Below are 17,488 nucleotides of genomic sequence, written 5' to 3'. Positions count from 1 at the left end.
TCCCCAAGTGACTGTAACGGCTGCAGCTGCACAGATGGGAAGCCAGGACCCAGGAACTTCCTCCAGGTCTCCTATACAGGTGCAGGGTCCCAAAGTTTTGGGCCTCGACTGCTTTCCCAGGCCACAAGCAGGGAGCTGGATGGGAAGCAGGACTGCCAGGATTAGAACCAACACTCATATGGAATCCAAGCATGTTCAAGGCGAGGACTTTAGCTGCTAGGCCACCGCGCCTGGCCCAACAAAAAGATTTTAAAAATAAAGAAACTACGCTTAATCACAGTATATGGGGTCAGCAAGTTTATGACTCAATTTTCCCTTCGCCATAGTTAGCAACTGGATCATTTCATTATGAAAACTAAGATTATGTAATCCTAAACAAAACAGAAAAAAATTTAAAACTATGAGGCTTCAAACCCAAAATGCTTAAGAAGCCCAGCTCAGAACAGTCTCCTTTATAAAGCGTTAACTCAGGAAGAAGTATTTTGCCCTCTCTTGTTATTGGCTGTTACATAAATTAACATTCCTTTAAGTTGACTTGTCTGTGGTTATTTGTTTTAATATCACTGAATCATGACAACCAGGCCATAAAGCTTACATCTTCTTAAAGATGAGAGTGAGTGAGAGTACTCAGGATGCCTGGTTTTGGCAGCACATCTCTGGATGGTGGCCTTTGGGGTGGGTAAATACAACCTGTGCCTCCATATTTACTTTACTAGAATTTATTCAATGCAGTTACCATAACCAACACAATTAACTCTGGGTTTTGCATAGGAAATCAGCTTTGCTTTTCAGAATCCTTCTCTCGCTGTGGAGGGAAGGCAGAGAGGATACATGGCCTGCACTCACCAATAAAAATCTATAGTTGTGATTAACTATAGTAGTAATTTTGAAATAGTTACCTGAACAGAGGCCAAAACTATAGAATCTCTACTGCTTACCATCTTCTAACCAGACAATCCCATGGCTCAAAAACACCAACAAAAAGAAAAAACAAAGCACAGTGTCAGTTTCTGCAATTTTATTGTTTTTAATACACACATTTTCACAGAAACCGTCCATCACCACACAATTCCATTACCAAGTGTTTCAATTTCATCAACATTCTTCAACTATTTACACTGTTTCCTCTCAATGAAAGTGCAATCCAAGATATCTTTAAAAGAAATCTTTCCTGATGTGAATATTCTTTTGAGTTGGTTTTAATGATGCCCATCAGTTACATTTCCTTTCAATTACCTGGGATTGAAATAGTCAATAGGACATGGAGATGAGTGAATTATGCGCATCCTACTACAGGAAGGAAAACACCAAACAAGAGCATTTTCCCTCACCTCCTCCCCAGTCTCCAACTCCAATGACTGAAGACCTGCATCCTGGAGACTAAACAGAAGAGCAAAACGGAGTATAGGACCTGGGTACAGGAGACGACACCACATTAGTCTTGCAGGACTAAGTAAGATATCAGAAGACAGATTAAATGATTTGATTAAAATGCATATCAGTCTATTAATTTTAGGGAATAAACATTTAATAATATTCCTAATGAGTTAATTTTCCTCAAATCAATATGTAAATAACCATTTTTTTTCCCTCAGAAGATGAACTTCTCTTAAACTAGAAGTTAAAAGGGTGTCTGAGAAAAGCCCTTTTCTAATTAAATGGGTTAATTCATGAATTCCTCGATTTCACAGCACAACATCTCTCTTTTAAAGAAAGAATCCAGTATGCCAACTGCTTAGATATAGCCAGAAAAAGGCGAAGTACTCAGGTATCCTGAATATGAGCACAATTTTCTTTTCAATAAACTAGATAGTCTGATTTGTTCAAGGTATAGAACTCTTACAAATGAATAGTAAAAACAAATTAGAGTGGATGAAAATCCATTTTGAAACTATTGGTTTCTCCCTGCTTCATGCTCCTGAGAGCCATTTCCCAGACTCGGGGTCTTGGCAACGGTGCCTGTCAGTATCCCAGCCACAGCAGAACCCTCTAGACTCGTCTCCATTCTGATCAAGGTCCTCAAGGCAAGCCAGGGGAAAACACTAGCCAGACAATTTCTAAAATAAGATTTATCATCACAGTTTTGTGTACTTAATCATCTTTATTCTCAAACCAGCCAGATGTTCTCTTTGATAATACCTGAAAGACAAGAGATTTTCAGGTATGATATTTAAGCCTCTTTTATGTAAGTCGCTGGTTGCATTTATAGAATGATAATATCATCAAATTAACATCTAAGTGAATTTTAGCCAATTATGATGAGACCCCATCATACTTATTTTTCAGGAGGGCAGAAAAAGAATCTAATGAGACAAAGTGGAGCACAAGACACACCGGGCCTGCAGCAGTTTAGCTGAAATGCAGTGTACAGACCAACCTGAAGCTTCAGAATGATACAAGCACGTTTCACTGCAAAAACTGAAGTAGGTTAAGGACAGCACCACAAATATTTGATTACTTTAAATTCACAAGTAAAAACCAAGAAGATAAGAGGAACCAATTTTTTAGACTTGGGTAGGTCAAAGTATTAATTGATCCAATAATTAATTTACAATTACAGCTTTTTAGATTACACACAGATTTGCAAGGTTACATCCCACAGACCTCTGCATGAGCTGCATGAGATGGTATCGGTGGTTCCTGGCTTCCCACAGGCATTCTGACTGTCCCCTCACTGAGAAACACTCTTCAGATGCAGCAAACCAAATACCAATTCAGACTGAAGGATGAATATCATTTGATAAGTTGGTACATGAATGCTATGTTATTTCAAACAAAATATCTAATATTTTGAGTAGGAGAAGGGAAACTTACAGTAAGGCCTAATTACTTCTGAAAGTAAAGAACACAGAGGAAAAAACTGGCAGCATCCAAATGAGAAATATGAAATGTTGGCATGTATCCTAAATATGGCTATCCATAAAATGATTCTTCTCAGCATTTTTAAAATATAAACAAAGACACTTCAAAAAGTTCATGGGAAATGGAATTAAGTGTTTATTTTAGTTCTAAGCAATGTGAAATCCACACGTCATTTTTCCTACTAGCATTTCCAGGAACTTCTGGAAGACCTGTGTACACATCATATGTGAAACTTGCAAATTCATGTTGAAGAAGTCATATTCCAATTATAATTCTATTGGGGTATGGGGTGGCAGTCTGTTTCAGTTACTAAGATTTAATAAACAGAACACTGAATTTTAGAATGTCCATGCTCTGACTAGTCAAATTCTATATATGATCATGTTTTCAGCAACAGTAAAGTGTCATAGGGATCTTTAGAATGATCTGGTTTTTAAATTACAGTGTTATACAGGACAATCAGTGCTTTTAAAAAATGGAATATACTTGAAGTAAGTATTAAAATTATTATTCTCTTCATCATTTTCTCAATTTCTTTCCTTTCCTTTCTAAGGTTAAACCTTGGACTGTGGAAACTCAGTATTAAGCCAGGGTTAAAAGTGGCCAGAAGCAATTTTGAGGAAGAACAGCATGGCAATTTTTGGTTCTGTGTAGCTCTGAGATTTACCTGTGAGAAGGCGCGGACATTCAATGGCACTTCAATGAAACGGGCCGTATAAATCACCACCACCCAAGTCATACTGCTTATGGGTTCTCCTTAAAAACTATTCTGAACAATTCAAAACACAACTCAAACGATGGATTTCTGCCTTGTGTGCCTTTGAGGCTGTGTGCATTATCTGCAAATTCACTTCACGTGTGTTCTGTTTACTCACCACTCACAATGCCAATAGCTTTTGTACATCTTACAACTTAGATATTGCTTTCAGTATGAAAAGCTCTTTAATCACAACAGTGGAAGACTGAGCACCCATGTCCACTTGCAAATCCTCTGTCAGTGAGAGTGAACCAGGTGCTAAGAGAGGCTGCAGAACGCCCGACGCAGACCAACACACCACGGGGTCTCCAGCACTGGTACTCACTTGTCTCATATCGTTCCCAAGCTCTGGGAAGATCTAACAGCGGATCTTAGGAAAGCTAACATTGTATTAAGAGTTCCCTCCCAACTCTTGTCATGCTTTTAGTCAGTCACATAACTCCTTTGCTAAATCTGTCCCATTCTCCCCACCACCATGAAGCTACATCTGAGATTCAGAAACCCTCAGGCTTACTCACCAGTGCACTGATCATGACCACACACACTAGCACTCGGGAATCAAGACAGGGCAAGAGGCAAGCCCAGTTTCAGTGGCGCACGCACACACACACACACACCCACACACGCATACACAACAAAACTCTCCCTCAAGTTAGAAAAGAAATGGATGACACAGAATGGTGCCCTATAAAAGATATGTAATAAAGTAAACAAAATAGCTATTATTAAAGCAAAGCTTTCATCAATAAGCTTCGAGAACTTTGAAGGAGGAGAATGGCTTCACGAAATGGTAGTCCAGGTTCCCACAGTGTGGACACTGCTGGACGTTGCTGTACTCGGAGAAGTATTGCATCCCAATCCGCACGTCAATCACGGGCTTCCCACAGTGCTTACAGTTCAGGCGGGCCTGCAGGAGACACAGACTGAGTTAGTCCTCCAAGCAAACACCCTGGGGAGCTGACCAATGGTTTGGTACAGTATGTTCTGCATGATCAAAAACTGGATATGCAAAGTGTAAGATACATGATGAAATACGCCTCATCGATGTGCACGATGAGCGGCTCTGAGTCTCTCTCTTGATACGCAACGCTGCTCATCTTCCCACTCGCCAGCAAAAGGAAAACCCTAAACTAGGACTCCTAACTGTCCAGGAAAGACCCCTCAGCAGTAAGAACTTCTTATTTCCTGGATAAAAAAAATATTACATGCACATTACATTATTTTCATTTATCTGAGCAAGAGTGTGAAAGACAGCAGGTGGGCCAGATCTCCGGACAACACTCTGAAGTGGGATGTGAGTATACACGCGATGGCTTAACGTGCTGCACCGTGACGTCTACCCTCTCCCCTGCCTCCTGCATTTCAGAGTGGCAAGAGCGTACCCCAAGTCTAGCCTAGCTGGCGTGAAATTCCTTTGAAGGGTCTGAGTTTCTTTTAAAAATTGGTGTCTGGTGCAGAAACCTAGCAGCTAACAGTCCTAACCTAGCATGCACCAGAATCTCATATGGGCACTGGTTCACGTCCTGGAGGCCCCACCTCCCATCCAGCTCCCAAAGCTTTGGGAACCTGTACCCATGTGGGAGACCTGGAAGGGGCTGCCGGCTCCTGGCTTCAGATCGGCTCAGCTCTGGCCATTGTGGCCACTTGGGGAGTGAATCTATGGACAGCAGATCTTCCTCTCTGTCTTTCCTCCTTTCTGTATATCTGACTTTCAAAAAAAAAAAAAAAAAAGAATCACACACATCTTTAACTCTACTTAACAGTCCCTGTGATGTAAAAATAAATGTTTCCCAAAATCTTCTCACTGGCAGCCTGGATAAGTGCTGTGTTTATCCTGAGACTTACGGACTCTCTCAGCACTTTCCAGTGCATCTCTGCAGGCTTTCTCCTTGACAGCACAGTCACAGAGCCAAGGATTCAGGATTTCAATGAGAAACCGGATAGCATAAGTAAACAGACTTTCAATTTGCAGTCATTCTAAAGATGAAGTTAGAAAATGGGGTCTTAAAACCTGTGAAGCAGGCGGGACCCTGTGAATTTTAGATGATTCAGTTGAGGCACGTGGATACAAAGAACTATGTTCAGGATCCCAGGGGGCAGAAGGCAGAAATGCTGACTGAAAGCCAAGTGGCCTGTCCCACAGCCCACTCTCCATGACATTAGATCATCTTCCCTTCAATTGCTTTATTGCTTACAACAGTAAAGGTGAGAGTTCAAGCAAACCTGTCTTTAACCTGTTATTCCTTTCCAATAATCAATTACTGTTCATTTTTGGCTCAGTCTTATTGGAATACTTCTGATTCCTTAGTACTATCTAACATTTATACTTTACAATAAGCAGTCAACTAACTCTCTCTCTCTCTCTTTCTGTCTCACTCACACACCCCAATAATCAAGTATGTTTGCATTTTCAGTTCTAGGCCAGGAAATATAGACCTGGGCTTATCATGCTTTAATGAAAAAAAATATATAGAACACAGCTAGTACCAACTGGCTTAATGTGGCAGGATGCCCTTGCATTTTTTCTCCCTTAGATACAGGAAAAACCCAACTATCATTTTTCTTTTAAAGCATATTTTAGGGCCAGGCACAGTGGCCTAGCAGCTAAAGTCCTCACCTTGAACACGCTAGGATCCCATATGGGCACCGGTTCTAATCCTGCCAGCCTCACTTCCCATCCAGCTCCCTGCTTGTGGCCTGGGAAAGCGGTCTAGGATGACCCAGAGCCTTGGGACCCTGCACTCAGGTAGGAGACCTGGAAGAAGTTCCAGGCTCCTGGCTTCGAATCGGCATAGCACCGGATGTTGCAGTCACTTGGGGAGTAAACCATCGGACGGATCTTCCTCTCTGTTTCTCCTCCTCTCTCTATATCTGACTTTCTAAAAAAGAAATAAATAAATCTTTTTTTAAAAAAAGCATATTTTAAAAAAATACCAGAATGGGAATGCTGTGTTTTGCTCACACCCATGATACAAGGTGCAAGGTGTAAACCATTCGGATTTCTAGGCTCTCTGTGCAGTACTCAGATTCTCCGAGTGGATATACCCAACATTCTTTTCCTTCCTATTTCTTCTTCAGGTTAAACAGACGATACGATGATGTGCCAGAAAGGAACTCCTTGCTTTGGTTTCCTCTGGATCTCGAGAGCTGGTATCAGGGCACAGTAAGCATCATAAAATGCCACCGGGAATAACTGAAAGAGTGTAATATCTCATTTAAAAATTGAGAATGTAATTGATTTATTAGAACAGCATAAAATTAATCACATGTTGCTAGAAGCAAAGGACAGGACAGGACGGTTATGTAAGTAAGTCTCTTACAGCCCGACTGCTCCTCTGAAGAATACTGGCGTGGACAAAATACAGCTAAAACACTAACTTTGGCAATTCTTCCTTTCAACAGACACGGCTCATCTTTAGAATGAGCTAATGATAGTGGGAATTATCTCTTAAACAAACTATAATGCTACAGATGCAAGTCATGTAATAACTAATAAAGTATGCATTACTAATTACAAGCTAGACTTGGCAGCTACAGAGAAAATGAAAATTTATCCTCTATCTGCAAGTATCCAAGAAATAACAGGCTATTTTTTTTCCTTAAGCACTTCAAAATAAGCCACAGTATCTCTGTGCTTCAGCCCCTGTGTTCACACAGATCATTTAATGAGCTTTCATGAATGCGTGCATCCCTCTTTTCCAGACAGCTAACTCTCAGGTGCTGTCTTCCTTGGCCTCTTAGCAATGCTTTGAAAAACAAACAAACAAACAAAAGATACACACTAACTTCAGGGCCGGTCCCCGGGAAAGCTGGCTTATCTAAAAATACAACCATATTATTACACCCTTTTATAACCTGCTTTTCTGGCTTCCTAGGGCTCTTTAAAAAGTTCATGAAAAATGTGCATTATAAGAGATCTACGCATGGATTTCAAAATTTTTTGAACCAAAATAAATTTTCAAATCCATATTTCATAAACTTCTTGAGGCATTCTCATAAATGGAAAGCATTTCCCATATAGTTTATTTTATTCTACAATATCCCTTTTAATGACTGAGTGACATTCCATTCAATGGCCATACTATAGATGAGCCACCTCTGCTGCACTCTGGCGGTATTTCAAGACTTAATTCCTTCTTTCGGAAGCATCTTCTCCGAGGCAAGGCCCCTGCATGTACTTGGTGACACAAGGCTACTGTTTATTACCTCCTGCCCACATAGTGGGCTCAATACCAACCTGACAACAGGGAGAGGCAGCCAGGATGTCATAGGTGTACATGGTGCCCAGCTGGTGCCAGCTGCCATCCCATCGCGACTTGCACTTGATGCAGATGATCTTGTGAACTCCTTCCAGGCAGTCCACACACACTGCGTACAGGTGCATCAGTCTCCCTGGAGAGAGAAGGCACCAGGCTCAGAGCGGCCATCGCCACACCGCACTTCATCTCCGCAGGCCTCATCCACCAATGGTAAACAAGTACCTTATCATTTATGTAAATAGGAAGCTGTTGATAATTCTCCTATATTCCCAAGCAGACCTTCAGATTAAAGATGAATCATTAACTTCTGGCAGCAAAACATGTAGCTCAAGCTTATTAAACACTTGTTTCAATTTGATTTTCCAAAAATTATTGCTGGGTTTACATACTATGTGCATCCAGATTTAAATAGAGTGCCACAGGCTCAAAACCGGGACATCCTGCTCAGAAGCATGCATATGACGAAAGTGGGCTACCCATCAATTCCCATAAAAAAAAAAGGTTAAAAAGTCTCAGTATTGATAGCCCAGCACTGCACTACAGTCACACGACTGCATTAATCTGCCCTCGTCTCCTAGATTTCCCAGCCATCACATCTAATTTAGCAAGCAGAAATGTATCATATCTGTAAATCTTTTATTAAAAGGAAACCAACAACTTATTATTTACTGCATTTTTAAAAGTCATTGCCTCATTCCTGTATTATTCACTAGCACCTTAAGGCTAATAAGACACATTAACCACAAAAGACACTATAACCTTAGGGGGCCTCTACGACAAAACAGGAGAGCTACAAGAGTTGCTTGCAGGACTGCCTATTGCTGCTCTAAGACACTGACGGTGGAAGGAGCCTACTTACCACGGCCACCATTGGAACATACCTCATTTGTGGCACCCTAGAACTCTCAATGGCACACAGCTGCTGCTAGGCAGAGGGAAGGTCAGGGGGGGCACACAAGTCAGGTGAGGAACAAAAATGACCATAATGTTGTGCACCACACATGATTTCAGCTAGAGTACTGACCAAGGATCTGTGCTGTGCTGCAAGCTCTGGGGGCCACTCTTTCCTTAACTCTCACAGCAGCATTACCAAGCAGGCATTACTGTCTCCACACATCACCGGGAGGAAGTGAAGCTTACAGTACTTCAGCCGTTTGCCCAAGCACACAAAGATAGTAAGTAGCCAAGTCCAACTCAAACTGGGATCTGACCCTTGGCCTGCAGGCAAGCTCCTGGGAGTGCCTCGCCCAAACTGAGTCTCAGGACTTGTTTTCCGTTGCTATTACACAGACCCTAAGTGCCTAGACTTCAGAATGTCTAAACCCTAGCCCAGGTTTTTCTTTGGGAGTTTGAGCAAAAAGCAGATCCTAAGAAAACAATTGCCTGCGGTTCCAAGCGGTGAAGCAGCCCAGTAAGAATGTCCTGACTAAAACAGTCTTAATAATTTATTAAAACCAAACCAAACACTTCCTCAGAGATGTGTCAGATTACAGGGGCAGGGGTGGTGAGGGGAGGGCAGGGAAGGGTAAGAAGTAAGGCGAGAGAACAATGCACCAGGGTCCGCCACCGTCAGTCAGTCTTGGAGCACATGTAATCAGCAGCAAACTGTGGCATCCTGTGGCCCGGACTCTGCTGGGCCACAGCAAGCCAGGCTGGTGCTCTGTAACAGAACAAATGACTGACAGCAGCCTCTCTGAGTAAGCTTTCCCAGGCTTCAACACTGCCCCATGCCCGGGGGCCTTCCTCGCGGTACTAAGGACTCACCCACTGATTACACACCTGGATCTTCCAAGCCCATAATCAACAGCTCAGCTTCTGAAAGCCTTGGAAGTGTGTCGCCAACACAGCCCTCATCTACTTGTGTTTATATGTTTACACACACAGTCAGGCCTAATTTTCACCTCTTTATTTATCCATTTCTTCAACAGCCTCAAGATTTGTCCTGAGCTGTCACAACCCTTTTCTCTCTACACCCAAGGTTCTTCAACTCTGAAGCTTTTAACCTCCACTGTTAGATAAAATAATAATAATACAAGAAGAAATAAAAAGGCTCCTCTGAGTCCATTCCAAGTGCTCATTTCTAAAACACAGTGCTTTTCAGACAGTGCCATGCAAGTCCCAGCGACTCTACAGACCAACAACCCCAAGTGCCCTCATCTTCCCTCGAAAATTATATCCTTCTCCCAACTTTCTCCACTCCTGCCTGTGACAACACTACTTGGCGCTCTTGAGTCAGTCACCATGTGTCCTCCACAGTCAAGTGGCCCCAAAGCTGCTATTTTCCCTGAGGATCACACCTTGCAGACACAGCCCATGGCCATTTCACACCTCAACAGTCTCTCACTGGAACTCATAAACGTTTCAACTTTGTCTCTAGGTCTTAGTCCTTTCAAGCAACTCCCCCTACCTTTTAAAATGTTGAAAACCATGCAGGTAATATTCACAAAGATCACAGCCAGCTTGCCAAGGGAGCTGTACTATTCCACCCCAGCTCCAAACTAGCATGTGCTCTCCTTATCTCTAGATCACAACCTGTTCTGTTTCTTTAACCACATCACTCACTCTTGTTACCAGCAAATAGCTGACACTGCCAGCCTTTCTGTGTATCAAAATGTAGCCCCCTGTATGACTTCTGCTTTAAGATTTTATAAACATATTAAAATGTGCCTCTATTTTACAAGAGCATCTTATATGATATCATAAACTTAAGGTAAGTAAGGACTACAAGTACATGACACACATTAAATTGAAAGCTTTATCAATTGAGGGATGAACTACATCAGAACAACCTGTCTACTGTGAGTAGAAAAACACTACTACCACGGACTGGTGCTGAGGCATGGCCTATTAAGGCACTGCCTGCAATGCCAACCAGCATCCATTATGGGTACCAGTTTGAGTCTTGGCTGTTTCATTTCCAATCTGGCTCCCTGCAAATGCACCTTGGAGGATAGGCCAAGTGCTGGGGCTGCTGCATCCCATGGGATATCCAGAAGCGGCTCCTAGTCCTGGCTTCACCTGACCTGGCTTGGGCTATTTTGGTCATTTGGGGAGTGAACCAGCAGATGAAGACCTCTCAGTCTCTCCCTCTATCTATAACTCTGTTTTAAAATAAACAAAACAAATCTTTAAAAGGAAGAAAATGTATTACTCTCCTGTGACCTGTTTTTATGCACTCACATTCTTCTTCATAAAGAAAGGCTCAAACTCTGTGATTAGAGGAATGAAGGTGCTTCACCCACTTCCCTCAAAAACATTCTACAATGGGATAAAGAAAAAAAAATAATTGAACTTTATCTTTGGTATAACAATGAGGCACACACAACCTAAACCAAGCATACCCAAGGCCAGAAATCATGGGAGAATGGCAACTGTTAATAGCTCCTCTGGAACCAGACAACAAACTTGGGGGAGGTGGGATGAGGTGCTGCAAGGAAACGAAGGGGGAGTGGTAGGTTACAGACCACCATACGTGTCCACACAGCTCTCGTGTCAGGAAGCAGAATATCCCCTGAACTGGGGCCAGCCTGACGACTCAGTCAACAAACAGAATGGGACCGGCATTACAACGCCATGCTTATGCCCCTAGTGTGAGCTCCTACATGCATGAATGCTAAAACAGCCATGGTAGGAAGCCCGAGCCAACCTCTGCAAGGTGAAAGGCTCCACTGGATATGGAAACCATCCCAGCTCAGTCCTCCATGGCCAACCAGTCAGCTGACGACCAGCTGTGTATAACAGGCTGTCTTAACCAACCAACCCATAGAGGTGATACAAGTTTTTGAGTCATTACTGTTTTAAATCACTACATTGTGGAGGGTTCTGCTTTACATACAAGGCTAATAAAAAGGTAAAACTGTCCAAACGAATGAGACTTTGGTTCTCTTTCTCTGTTCAGAGAGAGAAAACAAGTTGACAACCATGAAACAAGAACCCAACATTATTAATAGGAGCCGTTAGACATTAAATATATGAGAACAGAACACCTTGAACTCAGTTTGAAATATATACACTAGAGGAAATCTTCCACCATGCCAAAGATAAACAGCCAACAGCAGAATCAAGCATATTTTATATAATAAAGTCTTCTTTCCCCACCACCTTAAAAAAAGGAGCAACTTAAGTAGTCCAATGTCTGATTAACAGGAGCCCCATTGACTTTTTGTTTAAACTTATCAAAGCGGGCCCAGCATGATGGCTTGATGGTTCATTGTCACCTTGCAAGTGCTGGGATCCCTTATGGGCACCAGTTCACGTCCTGACTGCTCCACTTCCCACACAGCTCCCCATCTGTGACCTGGGAAAGCAGTTGAGAATGGCCCAAAACCTTGGGACGCTACAACTGCTTGGAGACCTGGAAGAAGCTCCTGACTCCTAACTCTTGGCATCAGATCAGCTCAGCTTCAGCTACTGTGGTCACTTGGGGAGTGAACCAGCAGATCAAAGATCTTTCTCTCCTTATGTCTTTCTTCCCGTAAATCTGAGCTTCCATTTTAAATAAATAAATAAATAAGATTATCAAAGAAGTAATTCAAAAGAACATTTCTCTAAACATTTGACCTAAAGTTTATATATGAAAGGCCAAGAGGGTACCCAGCTCAAAGAATGAAGATGGAAAAAAGGGAGAGACAGTCCATCCTGAGGGACTTTCAGGATAGCAGAGATATAAGAAAAACATGCGCAGTAAGGGAAGGCGTGACGGTGGAAGCCGGGACAGAGGTGAGCATTACACTTTTCAACAGGAGCACACTGAGATAGCAGAAACCAAAGAATGGGCAAAACACTTAAAATTTAGAAGACTAAACCCAGCTAATCATGTGTAAGGATGGAATTCATATACTTGAAGACTTCCAAAGTCTCCAATCATCTATTGCCATGCTTCTTATTTCAGAAGGCCCCTGTGGGATGTCCACCAACAGGGAACAAACCAAGAAAAGAGAAAACACGAGATCTAAGAAAAGATATATTTAAAACAGAAAAAATAAAGGCTTTCCCAGAAGGACAGTTACAAGTTGGAAGGAGCTAGCACACTGGCTTCACAGACAGAGCTGCCACCCATAATGCCGGCATCCCATATAGGTGTTGGTTTGTGTCCTGACTATTCAACTTCCAACCCAAGCCCTGCCAATGGCTTGGCAGAGCAGCAGAAGGTGGCCCAACTACAGGGGTGACCAGGAGAAGCTCCTGGTGCTTGGCTTCTAACTGGTAAACAATGGCGGTTACAAACAGAAGATCTCTCTATTTCTCTCTTGGCAACTCTTTTAAAAGAAAAAAATCTTAAAAAAAAAAAGTTAGTTCATGGGAAATAGAATTTCATATATGTTTATTTTAGTACTTTTTTCAAAACTGTAGAAAAGGTATAGGACAGAGAAACTATATATGGATTTGAAAAAAAATCATATAAAAATAAACTCACATTTTTAACCACATGTCCCACAAAGCTTTCAAGAGACTTCATATACAGTATGGTAGTCCCTGAGTGCACGAGGACCAGTGGGAGTGACTGAATGAAAGACAGCATGAGGAATATCTTCAAAAAAAGACCTTTTTTCCCCAAAAAAACATCTGGAAGTAGTGTGAAAAGTTTTTTGTTATTGTGGTTGCCTTTATTCCTTAAATTTCTTTACTTAAGAGATAGGGGAAAGGAGAAGGGTCAGGAGAAGAAAGCTCTCACCCACTGCTTGCTTCCCAAATGCCTGTAGAGCTGGACTGAGCCAAAAGCAAGCAGCTGCGAACTCAATCTGGGTCTCCCACGTGGCCAGCAGGAACCAACTGACTTGAGTCATCACTGCTGTCCTTGCATTCGCACCTACAGGAAGCTGGGTGCAGAAGCTCAAGTGCAGTATTGAACTCTGGTAGCTCCACATGGGACACTGGCTCCCTAACCTGTGTTACAACCACTGGGCCAAACACCCACCCACTGTGGGAAGGTTTTTGAAAGATGGTTTGCAAAGCTGTCGTAGAGTAAGAATAACTAGTCAAAATGTTTAAAAAAAAAAAAAAAGGAAAAGGAAAAAGAAGCAGTGAGCCCTAAGGTAATGAAGCAATTCAAAGAAACAACAGATGCCCTGGATTGCCTTCTGTACCTACACTTGGCTCAACACTAAACAGTTACAAACAACAGTAAAAACATTGACAATTGGATCAAGAATTGAAATATATTATACCAAAAAAAAGGAAAAGAGGACATGTACCCATCTGCCTTGGAATTCAACAGGTAATGGTTAAGATTGGAGAACGAGAATGAAATCTTTAAAATTAGGATGTTACAAACTTGAAGAAGAATCAGTTAAGATCTAAAAGAGTCTCTGGGGCCTGAGACAGCGGGAGCAGGCAGGCAGCAGATAGGTGGGGCTCTACCATTTTCACTGCAGGGTTTTAAAGCCACACCCACGTCAGAAGTCACACATCTCCTCTTTATGGCATGTTCAGCAGTTTCTCATAAATGCAGACTTCTCCCCTGTACTCATCGACTCTGTCATTTGCTTCACAGTTCAGAGGGACCCACACCGTGGCATCTCAGCCACAGGAGTGAGCTTGCCCCACCACAGGAACATCCTAAGCTCCCATTATTCTCTACTGGTTTTTTTTTTTCTTCCATCAAAACCATCTTCTGTCATTTCAAAATTAATTTAATCTAAAACCACCATGGCCCTTTCTGATCCCTACCATTCCTCACAGATTTGAAAGGATTAAGCACAGTATACAGCTTGCTGGGCATATTAAACAGGTTTCAAAGATAACTATTTCACAGCAAAAGGCAACTACATAATTCCTTCGCTAGGTTTCCTCCCATTTATGACAAACTAACTCTCTTCAAATCAGACAGAAAGAGCACATAAAACTTCCCACCAGGACAGGTCTACTCGGTACAGTGACATACAGTAAAGCCACCACCACTGCCTGCCTGGGGAAGCTGAAATAGCCAGATGTTACCTCGCACCTGCCTGCGACAAATCACTCACTCACTCACTCACTCAATCACTCAGTAACACCACCAGTTCACTTTAAGGCGAGACAAAAAATTTCTGCCTTGTTTGCCCTCTGAATATAACAGGCAGTTTGAATTTTAACAAACAGAAAGCAGGCAAGGTGAATGAACACCTATACCTTGAAGGTGACAAGGAACATCGTATTCAATCTCATCGTGTCTCGAGGGACTTAAGAACAGAGTCCCATCCACCAGTGGGAACTGTTCAAACACGGGCAGTGCCCGGTGGCACAGGGCACAGTTGACAACGTTCCTATGGCTGGCGCTGAGGGCCGCAAGAATGAACTTGCGCAGCTCCTCGCCCTGGCCCACTTGGGCGTCGTCTTCCATCCGCACGTGGAAAGTGTTGAGCTTATGCCTGGGGATGTGAGTGAGCAGCTCCGAGAGGTCCAGGCGCCGCAGGAACTGAACAGGTGCATCGAAGTGTCCCCCTCTGTGAACTGCCAGCCCGGCAGGACTGTAGTCAAAGTGGACATTTCGGAACACATGTCCCCCTGCCATGGCCTTTTTGTGAGGCTCCAGGTGGATGGCATTCTTTAAGAATTCCCCAAGGTATCTGGAGGATCGTGGGCCACCGAAATGGGCGGGAGAGAGGATGGGATACCCTGTAGGTGGCGACTGCCCAGGGGAGGCACAAGGCGAGCGGGCCCCATAGCCCACGGCGCTGACTTTCTCCTGGGAATTCTGCCGGTCCATGGAATGCCGCCGTGGGAGGTCGTGGCTCAGGCCTTTCAGAGGTTTGTTCGGGGGCCTGCACTTTTTGGCCTCCTCACCGGCCTCCCCTGGAGGCCTCCCCGTGTTCTTCTCTGCCCCAGACTTCTTCTTTTTCTCCTCTTGCATCCGCTTCACCTGGTACCAGTCTGTGTCCTTCTTCAAATGCCCCTGGCCGCAGCGGCAGGAGCAGAAGCGGAAGGCCAGGTCGTAGCCCTTCTTGGTCCACATGTTCTGGCGGCACTGCTTCTCATTCCAGCTGCGGGCCCGGCCGATGCAGTTGAACTGCACCAGGATGCTACTCTCCCACTCGTAGAAGCACTGCAAGTGCATCCACGTGCCGCATGGGCAGTGCTCATTGTTGCACACCACCTTCTGGTAGTCGTCCTTCTCTAAGTCCACCGGCCTCCCGAAGCTGCAGATTAGTGGTGTGGCACAAGGGGCTTCTGGAAGAGGAACAAAAAGACAGATTTAACACACAGATTCAAAAGCAAAGCTGTTGTACGTGCTGCCTCATTCATGCCAGAGGGACAATGCTTCTGTGTCAAGATTTCCACCACTGGAATAAATACCAGAATGGATCAGAAAACATTTACTAGCTTATTCTGATATAATGCTGTGCCAACATTATTTATTTATTTTCTGGTATTTTTCACCTGCTCAAATACATTCCAACAAGCTTTGGAAAACTACACATCCTTTACGGTGCAATTAAATGTTTCAGTACTCAGATCATGGCACAGGGTTTCCTAACACAGAAAAACAACAGCAGGCAACTCCAGGGTTCCCTTCAAAAACAAACCACTCTGGTATCTCAGAGGGTCCCAAAGCCCTCTGTTACAGGCTGCTCAGAATCCCAGAGAGAAGGCAGCAAACAGGTCGGCCTCCTCCTCAATTCTCTTCTGAAATGGTCTATCACATAACAGCATGGGCATGTAGTCAAATCCACCACACGCCCACAGAAAATCCCACTGCTGGGCTGTGAATGGGAAAGTCCAGAATGCTCCCTGGGCAATAAGGACAGAAGGCAGGAACAATGAGCTAGTTACACCCTATCTTCAGCACAGTTCACCAGACAGAATCCCACCAGCCAGGCAGGATCTCAGGAAGGAAGCTTAGTGGCACAAGGCACAGTCTATTTCTCATGAAGTTATCACAACTTCGCGATCAGAACTCTGTGGGCTCCTGTGACTGCCTGCTGCAATCTGAGTATCTGAGCTTAGTAGTTATTGTCTTAAATGCAAAGGACATATGATAGAGACATGAGAAGAATTCCTGTGGGATGGAGGGACGCACAGGTGGCACAGAGAGAAGTTTTTAGGACAGTGGATGTGGATTCACACCGTTTATTATTTCTTTGTCAAAATGCACAGTGTGTGCACCAGCAGTGAACCCTAGGATGACATGATGTGTCAATGTCAGTTCACTGAGACAAACGCATCTCTGCAGAGAACGCTGACAGGCGACTATGCAACTGTGGGGCAGTGGGCACACAGGAGCTCTCAGCTGTGCTGTAAACCTAAAATAAGAACAGTTTCAAAATGAAAGGGAGGGAAAGTTTTTTCAACCACCTACACCCCAGGTACACGGAATAGTGATGCATGGTGGTAGACTGTTCACTTTGTTTAATCCTCAACTGTTTCAACTACAAATAGCAGTGTAGCCACAGCAGTTATTTCATAGAGGTTTTGTGAGGATTAAATAAATAATGTACAGAAGCAGTTTAGCGCTGTACCTCCCATATGAGAATCTACTCATCCTGTTGTTGCTCCTGTCATCAGCTTCATCTTTGCGATGCAACTTGAAATTCTTTTTTTTTGGGGGGGGGGTTTGTTTTGTTTTGTTTTTGTTTTTTGCAAAGGAAGCTAGGTAGTGAGGTGCCAAAGCTGGGTCATGAGATGGCAAAAT

The 17,488-nt window shown here is 43.3% G+C and overlaps 1 protein-coding gene across 1 annotated transcript in view; it reads right to left on the bottom strand.

Moving 5' to 3' along the window:
* Positions 1 to 1,003: 1,003 nt before the first annotated feature.
* HECA (hdc homolog, cell cycle regulator) overlaps positions 1,004 to 17,488 on the bottom strand; it is a 44,990-nt gene continuing 28,505 nt past the window's right edge. Inside the window, exons 2-4 of the mRNA XM_040965412.1 lie at positions 14,989 to 16,026; positions 7,857 to 8,011; positions 1,004 to 4,526 (exon numbers count right to left, since the gene is read on the bottom strand). Coding sequence (XP_040821346.1) covers positions 4,362 to 4,526; positions 7,857 to 8,011; positions 14,989 to 16,026 — 1,358 coding nt within the window. The 3' untranslated portion in view covers positions 1,004 to 4,361. The remainder of the gene's footprint in view (positions 4,527 to 7,856; positions 8,012 to 14,988; positions 16,027 to 17,488) is intronic.

The sequence above is a fragment of the Ochotona curzoniae genome, unplaced genomic scaffold (genome assembly GCF_017591425.1).
Source record: "Ochotona curzoniae isolate NIBS_2020 unplaced genomic scaffold, NIBS_Ocur_1.0 scaffold_3890, whole genome shotgun sequence".
Taxonomy (NCBI): Eukaryota; Metazoa; Chordata; class Mammalia; order Lagomorpha; family Ochotonidae; genus Ochotona; species Ochotona curzoniae.
The sequence above is the reverse complement of the archived record's forward strand: the minus strand, read 5'-3'. Positions and strand labels throughout refer to the sequence as shown.